The sequence below is a fragment of the Tarenaya hassleriana genome, unplaced genomic scaffold (assembly GCF_000463585.1).
Source record: "Tarenaya hassleriana unplaced genomic scaffold, ASM46358v1 Cleome34, whole genome shotgun sequence".
Classification (NCBI taxonomy): domain Eukaryota; kingdom Viridiplantae; phylum Streptophyta; class Magnoliopsida; order Brassicales; family Cleomaceae; genus Tarenaya; species Tarenaya hassleriana.
The window spans coordinates 528,737-546,025 of NW_010966542.1; the positions used below are offsets into that span (position 1 = coordinate 528,737).

At 40.2% G+C, this 17,289-nt stretch overlaps 3 protein-coding genes, 1 long non-coding RNA gene and 1 pseudogene across 5 annotated transcripts; 3 read left to right on the forward strand and 2 right to left on the reverse strand.

Moving 5' to 3' along the window:
* The first annotated feature begins 29 nt into the window (after positions 1-29).
* On the forward strand, positions 30-990 carry LOC104821696. Its single transcript, XR_773112.1, has 2 exons — positions 30-176; positions 551-990. It is a non-coding gene; the product is annotated as an uncharacterized LOC104821696 (long non-coding RNA).
* A 26-nt stretch (positions 991-1,016) lies between these two features.
* Positions 1,017-3,369, reverse strand: LOC104821695 (pentatricopeptide repeat-containing protein At5g27110). The gene has a single exon (XM_010552651.2). The coding sequence runs from the start codon at positions 3,342-3,344 to the stop codon at positions 1,038-1,040; it is 2,307 nt and encodes a 768-aa protein (XP_010550953.2). The 5' UTR covers positions 3,345-3,369; the 3' UTR covers positions 1,017-1,037.
* On the reverse strand, positions 3,305-4,817 carry LOC104821694 (annotated as a pseudogene).
* Positions 4,818-5,367: 550 nt separating this feature from the next.
* LOC104821697 (probable nucleolar protein 5-2) lies at positions 5,368-8,424 on the forward strand. 2 transcript variants are annotated; one of them, XM_010552652.2, is made up of 9 exons: positions 5,368-5,471; positions 5,795-5,896; positions 6,011-6,052; positions 6,243-6,422; positions 6,517-6,681; positions 6,777-6,977; positions 7,080-7,577; positions 7,685-7,819; positions 7,981-8,424. In XM_010552652.2, the coding sequence occupies exons 2-9, from the start codon at positions 5,819-5,821 to the stop codon at positions 8,299-8,301; spliced, it is 1,620 nt and encodes a 539-aa protein (XP_010550954.1). In that variant the 5' UTR covers positions 5,368-5,471; positions 5,795-5,818; the 3' UTR covers positions 8,302-8,424. The 2 variants fall into 2 exon arrangements, with proteins under 2 accessions (XP_010550954.1, XP_010550955.1); XM_010552653.2 differs by having other exon boundaries at positions 5,390-5,471; positions 5,772-5,896.
* A 493-nt stretch (positions 8,425-8,917) lies between these two features.
* Positions 8,918-16,798, forward strand: LOC104821698 (protein HASTY 1). Its single transcript, XM_010552654.1, has 22 exons — positions 8,918-9,185; positions 9,668-9,769; positions 10,240-10,383; positions 10,487-10,567; positions 10,657-10,726; positions 10,964-11,034; positions 11,108-11,271; positions 11,364-11,435; positions 11,530-11,767; positions 12,214-12,276; positions 12,376-12,663; positions 12,750-12,863; positions 12,993-13,119; positions 13,206-13,375; positions 13,468-13,569; positions 14,169-14,272; positions 14,365-14,650; positions 14,801-15,036; positions 15,158-15,661; positions 15,763-16,057; positions 16,202-16,385; positions 16,469-16,798. Exons 1-22 carry the CDS (start codon positions 9,066-9,068, stop codon positions 16,540-16,542), a joined length of 3,609 nt encoding a protein of 1,202 aa, XP_010550956.1. The 5' UTR covers positions 8,918-9,065; the 3' UTR covers positions 16,543-16,798.
* Positions 16,799-17,289: the final 491 nt, after the last annotated feature.

Below are 17,289 nucleotides of genomic sequence, written 5' to 3' on the forward strand. Positions count from 1 at the left end.
GTCACCTTCTTCGGAGTTTTAGAAAATCAGATCAAGATTCAATATTAAGATTGTTTCTTCCATTTCCAGGTGTTATCTCCAGATATGAGCTTGGCCACTGTACGGGCATATGTTTGGAAGAAACCAGAAGACCTAATCCTTAATTACAGAGTGGCTATAGCTAGGTAACTTTGAAGGTAATTTCCTTGAAAGAGGTAAAAAAAATCCAACAAACTGCTTCATGGTGAGTGGTGTCAAGATAAAAAGTTTTGGGGCACTACTTTCAGGCTCCATCCATTTTGCTGGATTGTGGTCAGAAAGCTTATTTTTGGTTTTAGGGTCTCATTTAGGAATCTAGACATGTTTCATTTCTCTTTCAATTTTCCACTGTTAACAAATAATATAGAGACTTTTGAATTTAACGTACCGGGCATAATCGTGCCTTGATGTATGATCCTCACAGTTGATTGAGCTTTTACCGAGACATTCCTGATTCATTAAAGACAGCGTATTCTACTTTTGCTGAACAAGATCTTCAGTAGATTACTCGTTTTAATTGTCAAAATGATAGGGAAATGCACTCGATGCCTGATATGAAGCAACTGAGAGAGGGGGCTTTGGTTGAATGTCACACTTAATACAGATTGCTGTTGGGCAACTTTCAAGGCTCCATCCATGTCAAGAACTGCTGATAAGTAAAAACCTCGGAATCAGAATATTTTGCCTTAGCCTTTCATTCACTTTGTGCTGTAGATGGTTCTGTGCGTGGAGTTTTGGCTGTAGAAGTGGCTGGATGAGCAATGGAATGCATTTTACCCACAAGGCTCGGGTGAGATAGATGATGTTGAAAAAAACCTTATATGAGTATGTACATTACACGTCTAGAGACTTAGCTTCAAACTTTATTTGTGGAAACACGGTTCTTGATTGTTTTCAGAAGTAATAACAATCCCCATGTTGTATAAAATCTCGATACCGTGTGCTCCTGTGCACGGTTCTACCCTTTGTATATCTCCAAGGCTTTGGCATGAGCTTGAGATGCTTCTTGTAAAGGGACCTTAAGACAATGAGACTTCTGCCTCCTCCATGTGATCACTCAGAAGGGCAAGACAATCATAAATCTTGTCAGCCTTTGGATGAGACATGTCCTCTGCTAAGAATGGCCATACTTGTTGATCAATCTCAATCCAACTGCAGCCCCGTTTCTTCTGCAGTCTCAGTTCTTTCATCTTCTTTCTTACGTGCCTCACTTCATCCCATCTCCCACCAGAAGCATATAGATTGGACAATACAATGTAAGTGGATGCATCATTTGGATCCTTGTCCATAAGCAACCTTGCAATTTTCTCTCCCAAGTCATGGTTATGGTGCAAGCAACATGCAGAGAAGAGAGTGCTCAGTAGCCCTGCATTCTCTCTCGTCTCTGGATTCTCTTGCAGAACTTCATAAGCTTCAAGCAAACGGCCAGCTCTTCCCAAAAGATCAATCAAACATGAATAATGTTCAATACCTGGTTTGATTCCGTATTCAGTTCTCATATGTCTGAAACTCTTGACCCCATCATCAACTAACCCACCATGACCACATGCTGATAACACTGCAAGAAATGTTACCCCGTCCGGTTTTGCACCAAGTTTCTGCATTTCATCGAAAAGCTTTAGAGCTTCTGTAGCTTTTCCGTGAGATCCATATGCAGCTATCATTGCGGTCCAAGAAACGACATCTTTCTTCGGCAAACTGTCGAAGATTCTAGAAGCTTCTTTCATGTCACCACATTTAGAGTACATGTCAAGAAGAGCACCCATCACCAACTCATCTCTTTCGAGCTTGTTCTCATTGATGAACAAGTGAATCTGCCTGCCTTTCTCGAGTGCAGCCAGTTGAGAACAAGCGGGTAAGACACTCGTGAAAGTCACAACATCTGGGTTCACACCAGCACCTGCCATTTGGTCATACACTGCAAAAGCCTCAACCCACATACCTACACCGACATACCCAGAGATCATAACATTCCATGAAGCAACAATCTTCTTCTGAGTATTCACAAACACTGTCTCAGCCAGCTTTACCTCACCACATTTGAAGTAAAGGTCGATAAGGGAGCAGTTTACGAAAGAATCTGCTTCCACGACATTCCTGATCAAGTATCCATGTACGAATTTTCCATGTCGAAGATTAGATGACCGAGAACAGGCCATCAGAATGCTGGTTAAGGTTGTCTCACTCGGCCGTGTTCCTTCTATTATCATTCTATTAAGGAGCTCAATGCAGGATTGGCTATGTCCTTCTGGAGAATAACCTTGGATCATTGAATTCCAAGCAATCACATTCTTTCTTGGCATGTGTTCAAAAACCTCTCTAGCCATCTCCAAGCAGCCACATTTCCCATACATGTCCACAAGAGCAGAGCTTACGTACTCATCCGACACGAGCCCTTTATTCAGACAATCTCTGTGAACCGCCTTCCCTCTCTCCAAATCCAACAGCCTTGAACATGCAGAGATGGCTACCGTCAGTGTAACTGAATTCGGCTCAAAGCCAAAGCCTTTCATTCTACCAAACATCTCCAGAGCCCTATCGGCCTCCCCGCTTTGATAATAACAGGATATTATCGTGTTCCAAGACGCCACATCTCTCTCAGTCATTTCGTCGAACACTTGGACCGAACATTCGAACAAGTTACACTTGGCATACATTCCGACCAGAGAGCTAGCCACCACGACATCAGAGAGATGCCCATTTTTCAGCAAAAGGGCATGAAGCATCCTACCGTATAACTCCTTACCGGTGGCGCCACAAGCCTTCAGGACATTTGGGTATGTGTAAGAATCAGCCACGCAAAAAGGGTACTGCACCAATCTGCCGAAAACCTCGAGAGCGTCGAGGAACATGAAGCTCTTGGTGTAACCAGACATGAGGGAGTTCCACAAGGAGATCGGCAATGGGTTGTCGAGGGCTTCAAAGACATGTCTCGCAGAAATGTGGTCCTTAATGGAGAAGTAGCCATTGATGAGGCTTTTGCAGAGGACAACGTTAGTTTGCAACCCGAGTGCGAGTATTCTCTGGTGAACTTGTTTCAAGAACTTGGAGTTATTATTACATGTTCTTAATAGTGACAACCACCTTGAACTTGAAGTGTCCATTTCAAGGCGAATAACAAAAAACGCTTGGTGTAAATAGAAGCTCTCTATTGCTTTTGAGAGTACATATATTTTTGTGTATATATACACACACTGTAGAAATACATGTGGACGTACGCATGTACGAATGCATAGATATATCCATGATGTTGGAGCTCTAACATCCTGTGGGGAAGAGGAAGAAGTGCGTACAATATCTCTCTTCAATGGAGAAATTGGAGACATTTTTTGGTTCTTTTGCAATCTATTCTTATCTCATATTTGACTAACATAGACTGAGTTGCAACACGGCTACGCCAACGTCAACGGCGATAGCATTCAAACCAAGCCTAGAATCTCCAAAATCCAATCTGAAAAACTCCCCTTGTACAAAATCTGAGTAGATAATGATCTTTTGCCCGCCCTTTAATGTCACTGAGATTAATTTTCTGATTCGGTTCCGTTTGCTTCAGCCATCTCACTTTATTTCTCTGCCTCCTCTGCAATGAGATGATGACAATGTCTATGTTAGGTTTTCTGTTCTATGGTTATTGCACACATGAGATCTTTAAGAACAGAAATATACAGTCGAACATACTACATAGGATTACAGGAACCAACACAGACAGGCTATTATTAACCAGTCATTCTCAACTGCAGATAGAAAATGCCCGCCTTTGTCACATAAAATGTTCAGAGAGATTGCATTGGACAGCCCTTAGCGCATTATTATACTAGTAATGAGTTTAGAACTGAGCATTTACATGAGCATATATATATATATATATATATGTATTTCTTGCAAAAGAATCTCAACTCAGTTTTCCCAAATTACCAATAGATGGATTGCGCATGCAGAGGGAGTTGCCACTTACCCATTAGCTTGAACATTGCCTTTTGAGTCCGTTTTTCGAGCTTGTGAAGCTTCTTCCGAATATCTCTACGGAGGTCCCAGTTTGGCTTCTTTGGGGGGGCAATATTGACAAGAGGATCCTATAAAGATCTTCCAGTGTTAGCTAATAGGACAAGTAGAATTGAACAAATGAAAACCATAACAAGGATTCAAGTTTTTAACTGTGTGTATATGTATAAGATAGTAGTGTCAGAACCAGAGGCAGAGGCACACACCTCTTTCTTCTCCGCAGCCGGTAGAGTTGCAGCAACCGGATCTTCAAATTGGGCAGCTCGGGTGGGGCAAGTTTACCCTCCTGAAGATCCTTATCTTGGGGTACATAATTTCTGAATTTCATGGTGGGATTACTGCAAATTTGATAAAAGCCATAAGCACGAGACAAAACAAAGGTTTTCAGCTCTAACTTTCAGACCCTGAATCAAATTACCAACAGCAAAAAAAATCTACACATTGATGCAGCCAAATGACAAAGACTGTTTCATGAGTGATGCAATCTGCACATAGTCAAAGAATCTTACAAACATAGATAATTAAACTGTACATGTTTGGATCTTGTAGAATGCTCCAACCATCAAACAACAAAATCAACTCGTATAAAAAAAAGAACAAAAATTATTGCAATGAAGACTGTTATATAAGCTCTAGGCGTGGAAGAAGAATGAGCAAATAGACTCACCTTTCTTCGCCCGTATCATCTTCCCCATTCTCCTTGTTCTGAGCCAGTTCCTGAGCACAGCCCTAAGAGCTCTCAGTGCCTCTCTACGAGCTGTCGCCTTTTGTTCTATCGATTCATCTTCACTAGCCATCGCTTCCTGCAACTTTTAGCTTATCGGCGTTAGCATCCAATTCGAAAACCCACAAGTTACGACCCTAGCAAGCTTCCACAAACACCAATCAGGCAACTCCCAGAACATATACCCTAAACCGTATCCCAATCACGAGACTTGGGGAGAAATCAGACAAAAAAACTTGATCGAAATCTCCGCTTTTACCTATCCAGCATAACACGGTCGATTACTAGCAAACGAAAGCAAAAATCTCTTCAAAATTAAACACTAACAGAAGAATAACCTGTTTGGCTGCCCAGAAAAAAGCGGGAAAGTCGCAGGAAAAACTAGAAACCGAAAGCGCTTTTCGGTTTCTCAGAGAAATCTGTTCGTTGAGGAAACAGGGCAATGGGGGACAGAGGAACCAAACCGACGCCGTTAGTAATGGGCCAAAGTAAATTTACAGGCCCAATACTTACTCGACAAAATAATTGTTAGGGCAAAATTACAGATATACCCCGCGTTACAGTAGCTTAAAACGCAGCGTTGAGAGGGGTTTCCGACCTTTCTAAAGCTTTCCTTCCTCGACAACTATAAGACCCTCTTAAAACCCTAAAACCTTTCTGGCTCCGTCTCTCTCCTCGTACTCACCCCTCTAGAAACGCAGCTCTGCTCAAACGCTAAGCTAAGAAGGTAATCTCTCTCCCCCTCTCCGAGTGTGTTCTTTAACGATTTTTTTGTGTCGCCGATTTTGGTTCTGAGTAAGGTGGGTTTTTTGAGAACTTTGATTGAGTTTGATGGTTTCTTGGGTTTTGATGGAAAGTATGATACTTGAGCTAAGCGCATAGAAAAGGGTATTTGTGAAACGTGTTTTATTACTAGTTTGTGCTTTAAAGACGTGAACTTTTGCTTGCCACTTCTTTGTCAATTTCACCAGAGTGTAGTTTATTGGTTGTGGAGACGATGTATATTTTCTTTGTGTGCTGATTGAAGGTGTCTCTCAATCGGTTTTTCAGGTGCTGCCTTAAGGGTTTGCGAAAATGCTCGTTCTGTTCGAGACGCCCGCGGGATTTGCCCTTTTCAAAGTATTAGATGAAGGAAAGCTCTCTAAAGTTGAGGTGATTATCTTCATTCAGTGGATTTGTTCAGGCTTTTTTCCTTTTAACCAGTTGCTCATCTCATTTTGTTGTCGTTTTTTTTTCCTGAAATGTGTCGGTTTTGGTTTTTTCCAGGACTTGGGGACGGATTTCTTGACAGCGGACTCTGCCCGAAAGGTGGTCTTTTTGTTGCATATGTTGGCTTGTGATTTTTTTATCTTCTGTTCGATCAATGCCCTGTTTCTGGTTTCGTTTCCAATGCATTTTCCATATGGGTTTGGACTATGTCAAATCGAATGTTTGTTCTCTTCTGCCGTAACGAAAAATGTTTGGCCCGAGTTTTCTCATAGTGTTTTTGGTGTTTCAGGTGGTTAAGCTAAAGGCCTTCAACAAGTTTGAGAACACGTCTGAAGCTCTTGAAGCAGCTGCTAAGTTGATGGAGGGAGCTCCTAGCAAAGGCCTGCGCAAGTTCTTGAAAGCTAACTGTGAAGGTGAAGCATTGGCCGTGGCTGATTCAAAGCTTGGAAATGTGATTAAGGAGAAACTGGTCCGTTAAATGTCCTTTTAAGTTGGAGTTTTCTAGCATGTTCTTCTTCATCTTTATGTGTTGTTTTATGAACAAAAGCTCTAAACTGGTGCAGAAAATAGAATGTGTTCACAACTCTGCTGTTATGGAGCTTCTAAGAGGGGTGAGAAGCCAGCTTACCGAACTCATTTCTGGTCTGGCTGATCAAGATTTGGCTCCAATGAGCTTGGGTTTGTCTCATAGCCTCGCAAGATATAAGCTGAAGTTCAGTCCTGATAAGGTATTTCTTTGGTCAAAGTTGTTGATTTTGTATCGGCCTTCATTCCACCTTCATCTTCTAAGCTGTTGTCGTTATAATACATCACTTCCTATCAGGTGGACACAATGATAATTCAAGCCATCGGCCTGCTTGATGATCTCGACAAAGAGCTTAACACCTATGCCATGAGGGTCCGGGAATGGTACGGTTGGCATTTTCCCGAGCTCGCTAAGATTGTACAAGACAATATCATGTATGCCAAAACAGTTAAATTGATGGGCAACCGCACGAATGCTGCAAAGCTAGACCTCTCTGAGGTGAACCCTCTTTACTAATCTCTGTTCTTTATAGATAACTTGCATAATCCAAAAGTGCCTTGTTTAAAATCCGTTTTCTTCTGTTCTCGGTTTCAATCTCAGATATTGCCAGAGGAAGTTGAGGCAGAGCTGAAGGAAGCAGCTGTCATATCTATGGGAACTGAAGTGAGCGACCTTGACTTGATGCACATCCGAGAACTATGTGACCAGGTTCTGTCTCTTTCTGAGTACAGAGCTCAGCTTTACGACTACTTAAAGAGCAGAATGAACACCATTGCCCCAAACCTGACTGCCCTCGTCGGGGAACTTGTCGGTGCTCGTCTAATCGCTCATGGTGGTAGTCTGTTGAACCTTGCAAAGCAACCCGGCAGCACGGTTCAGATTCTTGGAGCGGAGAAAGCTCTCTTTAGGGCGCTCAAGACAAAGCACAACACCCCGAAGTACGGTCTGATATACCATGCATCGGTGGTTGGGCAAGCGGCACCAAAGCACAAGGGCAAGATCTCTCGATCATTAGCTGCAAAAGCCGCTCTTGCTATTAGGTGTGATGCTCTGGGCGACGGCCAAGATAACAGTATGGGACTCGAGAACCGTGCTAAGGTACTTTTGGGTTATATACTGTTTTGTTATGAACTCTGCTCCTAATCGTCGATTTCAATTTTCGGGTCCTCGTTTTTTTCTGATGTCTGCTGATTGATTTTGGACAGCTTGAGGCACGGTTGAGAAATCTTGAAGGAAGAGATTTAGGACGGTTGTCTGGTTCATCCAAAGGCAAACCCAAGATTGAGGCCTATGATAAGGATAAAAAGGCAGGATCCGGCGCTCTCATCACTCCTGCTAAGGTCAGAACCAGATTCTTCACTAATTATTCGGAAGATTTAACTCAAAATCGAAACGAGTGGGAAACAAAGAATTCATACGGCCTATTCTAAATAAACTTAGGGATTAATACTATGTTGCTGTTGATATTGAATGAGCTTTTGATTGATGATGTTGTTTGCAGACTTACAACACTGCTGCAGACTCATTTCTCGGGCAAACGCCTAAATCTGCAGCAGAAGACGAGGAGAAGAAGAGAGAGAAGGAGAGGGATGAGAAGAAAGACGAGAAGAAGAAGAAGGAGAAGAAGAAAGTAGAAGCCGAAGCAAAAGAAACTGAAACTGAAGAACCATCAAAGAAGAAGCAGAAGAAGAAAGCAGAAGCAGAAGAGGATGGCGAAGAGAAGAAGAAGAAGAAGAAGAGAAAGCACGAGGAAGAAGAAGAAGAACCGGAAATGCCAGCCAAGAAGAAAGAGAAGAAGAAGAAGAAGAAGAGTGATGAATGAAAAGAACACAGGACAGAATTTAGGTTTTGTTGTTATTATTTTTTTTTTTTGTTCGTAGGGCGTGTACGGACGTAAAACTCTTCGTCATTTTGCATGGTAAGCGTTGTTTGATCCGTCAAGGTTGAACACGTAATTGTTTTAACTAAAAAATATAATCTTTAAATCAGATTTAATTTATCTATTGATAACAGCTAAGAAAAATGAATGTATTTTTTGAAGGGTAAAATAAATTATAATTTAAAATCTCGAGGGTTTATATTATTATTCCATACGAGAAAGTCGGTCCATGAAATAAAATAGGAGGTTTTCAACATTGGACTCGATAGGAAATTGTTTTTCTATTTTATGTAATTTTCAATTTTCTTTCATAAAGGAGAAAATTTTAATCTTCATGTTTTTTCGAGAGAAAACACAATTGTCAACAAATATCTTTGTAAAATTTTAATTATCTATCTATTTATCTAATTAAATCTGCATCTTTTAATAAATGTCCAAAATGTTGAGTAATTCATTACTATAGGGGCCATTTTAAAATTATAAGAAAGTTAGAGGCGTTAATGACAACATAAAAATAAAGGTTTTTAGGCAAATAAACCCCAAAATGGTTCGTGTTAAAACCCCATTAAAACACGACCAAAGTTCCAGTCCCTCTCTCTCGCCGGGTTGCAGAATCTGTACGACGGAGAAGAACAGTGAACAATCTCCCTCAGCCAATCCTCGATCGTAGTCTGGTTTCTGAGAATTGAAGCTTCTCTCTGGCGGCGATGGACGACAGCAACGGCGGCAACATCACGGCCAGCAATGTGGCACGGGCGATTCTCGCCGTCCTCGATTATAACTCCACGCCCGACGCTCGCAAAGCCGCCGTCGCATTCCTGGAATCTGTAAAAAATTTATTTGATTTCCTCGCTTCTTCTCCATTGTTTGTGCTGTGATCGATTCGCGTATGTGGCTAAACATGTATGTGTGATGTAGTTGGCGGGTTAAGTGAAATTCGCTTTGCCACTCTTTTACGGTTCTAGGGTTCTGTGTTTGATTACTTCTGTCGCGTTTTATGGGGTTTCTATGGGAATGCCAAGGTTATGCGATTCGAAGTGTGTTGAAGGTTTGGATTACTATAGTGGCCCTGCTTGAAGAATTTGTTTCTGGAATGAAAGAGAGAGTCTTTCGAGCTCTTGTTTAAATGTTAATTCGAGGTGGTTATGAATTGATGATGCTTTGTAGCAGGAGAATGATATCTTTTACTGAACTCGCCTGCCTGAGTTTTTCGCTTTTTGTGTTTTTTTAATCATATGTCGGTTCTGTGCCAAGAATGTCTTTGTAGTTGTTCTGATTGAGCTATATGTATTTTATACTACACTTGCAGATAAAATCTGGAGATATTAGGGTTTTGGCCAGTATTTCCTTTCTTCTTGTCAAAAAGGATTGGTCTTCAGAGATTCGTTTGCATGCCTTCAAAATGTTACAGGTTTGTGCTAAGTTGCAGTACTTTGAATTGTTCTCGTCTTATCCATCAAAATTGCTGTTAATTGACAATATGTTAAACCTAAAGGAATGGATATAGAACTCTTGATTGGAGCACCAAGAGTCATCAGTTGGCTTTTGACGTGGAGTTTCAATTCCTAAGTTATTTATCGTTTTTAATAGTTAGGACGGTCGGTTCCAAAACTTTTCCGTACTAGGAGATGAGATAATTTGTAGATAGAAAAAAAAATTGGAAAGCAAGTCAAATTTGGAGGATTGTGTAAAATTGTGAATCAACTTTTTTTTACGATGTATGTATATTTAGTATCCTTATGAAAGTAATTTGGTATTTGGATTTTGGAAAAGAAAAACTGTCTTTATGTAATGGCCCAATGCAGCATGTTTTGTGCCGATGGTTGCAATTTACGTACCAGAATGGCTGTGGTAACCTTATGATACACCTGTCTCTTGCAGCATTTGGTTAGACTACGGTGGGAGCTGTTGAGCCCCCAAGAGCGCAGGAATTTTGCTAATGTGTCTGTTGAGTTAATGTCCGAGGTTGCTAATCCATGTGAGGAATGGCCCCTTAAGAGTCAAACAGCTGCCCTTGTTGCTGAGGTCGGACCGTTGGAGTTACTAAGTTCTTTGAGTTCTCACTTGCCCTCTCCATTTGCGGTTCTTGTTTCTGTTTTGGTAGTGATATACATATATGTCTTTGCAGATAGTTAGAAGAGAAGGCCCTAATCTTTGGCAGGAGTTGTTTCCATCCCTAGCTTCCTTGTCTACCCAGGGTCCATTACAGGTGCGATACTCCCTTATCTTTATAGTTTGTTAATTTCTTGTATCAAGACATTCATTAAAATTATTTCCATGTTTTCTGTTGAATATAAGGCTGAACTGGTTGCGATGATGCTGAGATGGCTTCCTGAAGATATTACAGTTCACAATGAAGACTTGGAAGGTATCTATAATTAATACTGTGTCTCTTCCAAAACGTTATATACGTTATGATTTGCATGTTCTCCATGTCACAATTAGACTTTTTTCAACAATGACAGTTTAATCTGGCGGGGTATTATTTCGTCAATTTGATTTAGTTCAGTCAGTTTTAGGGAAACTACCTCTTAGGTTCCTCTCTTTTGCCCCCATCTGAACTGTTTCCCTCCTTCCTAACTTCCATTTTCAACTGTCTCATCAGGTGACAGGCGTAGGCTTCTGCTGCGTGGGCTGACTCAATCTTTGCCTGAGATTTTACCTTTATTGTATAATGTATGTCACTGTTTTCTTTTCTCAATAGAGTTGTTTGTTGTAGTGGATGTTTAATGAATGAATCCCTGTGCAGCTTCTTGAAAGTCACTTTGGAGCTGCGATGAATGAAGCAAATCGTCAACAAGTTGACTTAGCGAAACAGCATGCAGCCGCAGTTATAGCTTGTTTAAATGCCATCAATGCATATGCAGAATGGGCTCCTGTACCAGATCTTGCTTCATATGGAATTGTCAATGGGTAACATTCTTGCACTTTTTCAGGAATTATTGTATAAATCTAAACCTTGTATAGCTTTCTTACTGTGCACATGTGAATGAAACTCATAACAGGTGTGGCTTCTTACTTTCTTCTCCTGACTTCCGTCTTCATGCTTGCGAGTTTTTCAAACTTGTGTGCTCAAGGTGTGCAACTTGGCTGTCAGATCTGATTTTCTTAAGCTATAAGAAACATTAATCATCACTTATTTGTTTAAGAAAAAACTTGCCTTGTCTGCAGAAAAAGACCCAGTGATGCTTCTGGTGCTGAATATGATTCTGCAATCAGCAGTGTCTTTCAGATTTTGATGAATGTCTCCAGAGAATTCTTACACCAGTCGGCCTCAAATGCTGGGGTTATCGATGACAGTGGTTATGAGTTCGCTGAGTGTATATGTGAAAGTCTGGTCTCTTTAGGTTCAATGAGCTTACAATGTATTGCCACAGATAGCAATGCTCTAGCTCTATACTTGCAACAGGTACTGATTTCACATTGTAAATCTTATTTCTTTTTCTGTTGAATTAGAGGTTTAGTAGCGGAGATATGAAATTTTCTCTCTCGTTCTTGCAAAGCCTCAAAGATGAACAGGCTGGGTTATTTACAGTAGAATGTCTTCCACCTGGAGCCTAATCCAGCTGCAATCAGAGCTCGTATGTTCATGTTGTTCTTGAATGAACTGAGCGTGAGGGAGATTAATACTAAACTCTGTATGTTAGTTGATGTCTCTCCGCACCTAAAATTCACTGATATTTGGTGATTTTATGGTTTAATAGAACTTCTAGGCACGTGTGAACCATGTTCTCGATACTTATATCTATCGAGTCAGTGTATAGGTTAGAATCATTTGTTTCTTTATTTTCTACCTGCTGTTATCCACTTGCATGAATGATTTTTCTTACCTGACCATTTATTCTTTTATCTTAGATGCTTGGTTATTTCCAACACTTCAAGTTGGGTCTTCACTTTGAAGCACTGCTCTTCTGGGTGGTATTTGGACTTCTCTGCCCAATCTCGCTCCATTCTACCCATCTGTGCGAGGATTTGGTATATTTGTCGCTAACTTTGTGTTTCTTTCTTGGCGTATAGGCATTGCTGAGAGATTTACTGTCAAAGCCCAAGGCTTCTGCTAATCCAAGCGGAGATGGATCAGCAGTTGGTGATGGCGACAGTTCAGGACAGACCAATAATGAAAAGAAGAAGATTTTAAGTCTTATTAATGATGATATCTCTAGTTCAATCCTGGATGTATCGTTCCAGCGGATGCTCAAGAAAGAGAAAGTCCCTCCTGGAATTGTGCCTTCTCTTGGACCACTAGAATTGTGGAGTGATGAGTTTGAAGGAAAGGGAGACTTTGGACAGTACCGATCAAGGCTTGTATGTTCCTGAACCAAATGCATCATGTCTTACTTAACATATGATCCTTTTGTGTATTTAATCCAAAACTTGTTTTTTTGGTGCAGTTGGAATTAGTCAAGCTTATTTCTTCTCACAAGCCCCTCATTGCCAGTACTAAAATATCTGAAAGGGTTGTCATGCTCATTAGGAATCTATTGGTTTCTCCGGCACCACTTCAGGTTTTGTTACAAATACTAATTATTGTCCGTTGAATTCTCTCATAAACATGTAAATCTCAGACTTTGGTTAATCTGGGGTTTTGATGATCCAGTTCTCATTAATTCGTGAAGCAAATATTTATTTTTCAGGACCTAGCGGTGCTTGACGGCCAGCAATTGGCTCTGGAATGTATTGTGGGAGTAGTTTTTGATGGGTTGAACGAATTTGCTGGTGGTAGTGCTGAAGTCCATTTTGCATTGCGTGGAATATTTGAAGGTTTTTGGCAGCATCTTTCATGTCCTTCCAGTTTTTGTTCATTTTTCTCAGACTTGTTAAAAACTCGTTGTATTGTTGATGGCCAGGGTTGCTTCAGCAGCTTCTCACTTTGAAATGGACAGAACCAGAACTTATAAAAGTGCTTGGGCATTATTTAGATGCGATGGGTCCTTTTCTCAAGTATTTTCCAGATGCAGTTGGAAGTGTTATCAACAAATTGTTTGAACTTCTTACCTGTCTACCACACATTGTGAAGGTTTCTTCTTGTTATGTTATATATAGATATATGGTGGGTTGTGGTTAGGGTTAAGGCATGGATAAGTTTTCTCATAGCACATTTTTTGGCAGGATCCAGCGACTAGTACTGCTAGAATTGCTAGATTACAGATTTGTACATCTTTTATACGCATAGCAAAAGCTGCTGACAAAAGCATTCTGCCTCACATGAAGGTAATATCTCACCCGCCTTTAAAAATCCCAAATAAATTATAGAAAAAGGTACATGAAACTTGTTTTTGCTCTTAAGGCTGGAAATCATTGATATGATCAAGATTCAGTAAGTCCATGCAGTGTGATGTATGGATATACTCATATTTAAGTCTTTGTTGGAGTAAGAAAACCATATTCAAGCGGCAAGGAAACTCCATGACTTGGTTGTTCACTTGCAGGATTTCTATAGGGACTGTCTGGTTTTGTACAATTTAACAGCAACCGATTGTCCCTTGTTGGTTGATTTAATCATCATTGTAATACACTATTTTCTTTTATTACTTTTGTGAACTGAAATTGATGAATCAACTCTCATTATATTTGAGTATTGATGATATGAGTAAACCGTAGCCGTTGGGAACCATATTGTCATTTTAATTACAATTGGTGCTGAAGGATTTTATAATTACATGACTACTTTGCAGTGTTTCAACCATAACTTTATCGGCCATCTCTGTTTTCACAATTTATCTTTAGCTTTGTTTCTTATTTTCCTCTCTCAATGAAATCTTTAACATGCGACATAGCTTTTATGTTTACCATCATGTCTCTTTGTGTAGGGTATAGCTGATACAATGGGTTATTTGCAAAGAGAAGGAACCTTGCTCCGTGGGGAGCACAACATATTGGGTGAAGCATTTCTTGTGATGGCTTCTGCAGCTGGGTAATATGTCAACCATGATAAAGTTGAATATGTTCTACTCATCCAGATTCACACTCGCCATATCGTTATAATACAATTTGATTTTGGTGCAGACCTCAACAGCAGCAAGAAATTCTTGTTTGGTTACTGGAACCATTGAGCCAACAGTGGATCCAATCAGAGTGGCAGAACAATTACCTATCTGACCCTATGGGTCTTGTTCGTTTATGCTCCAACACACCCTTCATGTGGTCTATATTCCACACAGTTACTTTCTTTGAGAAGGCACTCAAGAGAAGTGGATATAGAAAAGGCAACTCGAACACACCCACTTCAACTAGTCCGGCTTTGCATCCTATGGCTTCTCACCTTTCTTGGATGTTGCCACCTCTCATAAAAGTATACATTGCCCTTTCAAACTTGGATTTGCTTTTGTCAATCCATAATTAGTTTTCTCTAAGTGCTATATGGGATGCGACTAGACCTCCCTAGGGATGTTTTCTTCGCAAGCATGACATGATGACATTCATTTCTCTTGCTTATCTGCAGCTGCTCCGTGTTATCCATTACATTTGGTCTCCCTCTGTATATCAAACATTACCCACAGAAATTAGAGCAGCAATGACAATGACTGATGTTGAGCGACGCAGTCTTCTTGGAGAAGCAAATCCTAAACTGCCAAAAGGCTCATCGATTTATGTGGATGGATCTCTCGATAAGGAAGGAAATCCCGAGGTGAATGAATCTGATATACGAAATTGGTTGAAAGGAATCCGGGATAGTGGGTGAGTATGAAGTATTCTCCTTTGGGATTTTACATGAAAGTATCTAATTTTTCTGCTCTTTCGGCTAATCATCATCTAAACTTCATCAATTTTGATGTTGAAATTCTTTCCACCTACGCAGATATTATGTATTGGGTCTGTCAGCAACCATAGGAGACACGTTCTTCAAATGCTTAGATCCTAATTATGTTGCGGTGGCACTCATGGAAAACTTACAGTCAATGGAGTTCAGGCACATACGACAGCTTATTCATTCATTTGTAGTCCATCTAGTGAAATCCTGCCCGGCGGATATGTGGGAGTCTTGGCTTGAAATCCTCCTGCACCCACTATTTGTTCATTGTCAGCAAGCTGTTAGCTCCTCTTGGTCTGGCCTCCTGCATGAGGGCAGAGCCAAGGTTCCAGATTCCTTCGGCGTACAAAGTGGCCCGGACTTGAAACTCGAAGTTATGGAGGAAAAGCTGCTAAGAGATTTAACCAGGGAGATTGGTTCTCTCCTTTCAATAATGGCATCTCCTGGATTGAACAATGGGCTTCCTGTTTTGGAGCAATCAGGCCACGTCGGTAGTGTGGACATGTCTTGTCTCAAGGATTTGCATGCTTTCAGATCCAACTCTATGGTGGGGTATGTGTGCTAAGCCCGTTTTGCTAAAAATCTCTGATTGGGATCTTTTGAATCGAAACATTTGGATGAAATAAGAATTAAACAATAAATTTTTATTGCAGTTTCCTTCTGAATCACAAGAACGTGGCTTTACCGGCGTTGCAGATCTGTTTAGAAGTCTTCACATGGACCGATGGGGAAACAACCACAAAAGTATGTTGCTTTTGTGGGGTTGTTGTTCATCTGGCCATACTGACCGATAATGTGGAGCTCAGAGAATTTGTGTCGAAAGATTTGTTCTCTGCAGTAATCAGGGGCTTAGCAATGGAGTCTAATGCAGTGAACAGCGCTGATTTGGTTAATCTATGCAGAGAAATATTTATCTATCTTTCTGATAGAGACCCATCTCCCCGACAGGTCAGTTTTTTCGATATTTATGCTTTCGATTCTAGACAGTCTTAGTCCAAACGCGATGAAGCAGAAACATGAAGGAGGCATGAGGCTCTGGGTGTTGATATGATTATATTTTATTTTATTTTTTTGGGGGGGGAGGGGCAACAGGTGTTGATGTCACTCCCGTGTCTGTCTGAAAAAGACATGAAAGCATTTGAAGAAGCGGTGGGGAAAACATCAAGCCCAAAAGAGCAGAAGCAGCTGATGAGGAGCTTGTTATTGGTAGCTTCAGGGAGTAACCTGAGAGCTCTTTCTGCTCAGAAATCCCTCAATGTGATCACCAATGTCACCTGTAAGTGCATGCATATTGCTCCAGTCTCTTAAAAGTTTTATTTTGTGTGTGTAAAAGAGAGATATTTCCATGACTGATGACAGCAAGGACACGAAGTGCTTCTTCAGAAACTAAAGAAGACGAAGGGGATACAATTGGACTGGCCAGTGTTTTGTGAGAACAAAGAGAGTTGTTGTTGTTGTTGTATATGCAAAATATAAATTAATCGAGAAGGAAGAGTTTTTTTTTATAAAAAAAAAAGAGAGAGAGAGAGGAGCATCATGTGCAAGGTTGGTCACACACACACACACACATATAAGAGGAGAGGAGCTCCTTGGGGGAACCGGCACTTATGTGTTGTTCATCATGTGCTTAAATCCCCTTGTAAGCTTTGTGTTTTTTTTTTATTACCTTACACGATGCTTTTTTGTGTGTTTTTTTTTTCATAATGATTGGGTTAAAAAGAAAGAAAAAAAAAAGAGAAGACAACGTTAGTGTCAAACTCATGTCTCTTGTCCTCTTCCAGGTTTATCACCCCCTTTGAAATTGTCATAGATAAATGACCATTTGAAATTCTCCAACAATTTTATGCATAGAGAATTAGAAATAATATTTTTTTCCTTCACTATTATTATATTTTATTCTTTGATAAATGCACTGAATAATTAATTAAAAACGATACCAATAAAATATTATTATGGTTATTGTTTTGGAAATATAAAACAAGTAAGGTCCATTAAAACTGACTACAATTTATCCGATTACACTTAAATTAAAGTGTTCAAGTTCATTATCAATAAATCTGCTGACTGATTTACAAGAAGAAATTCTATTGCCCTGAATAATAGAAAATAAATTAAAATTTAAATAAATAAATTACATATACTCAATCAAGGTCAAATTTGTTCATCTGAAACGTTGGTGA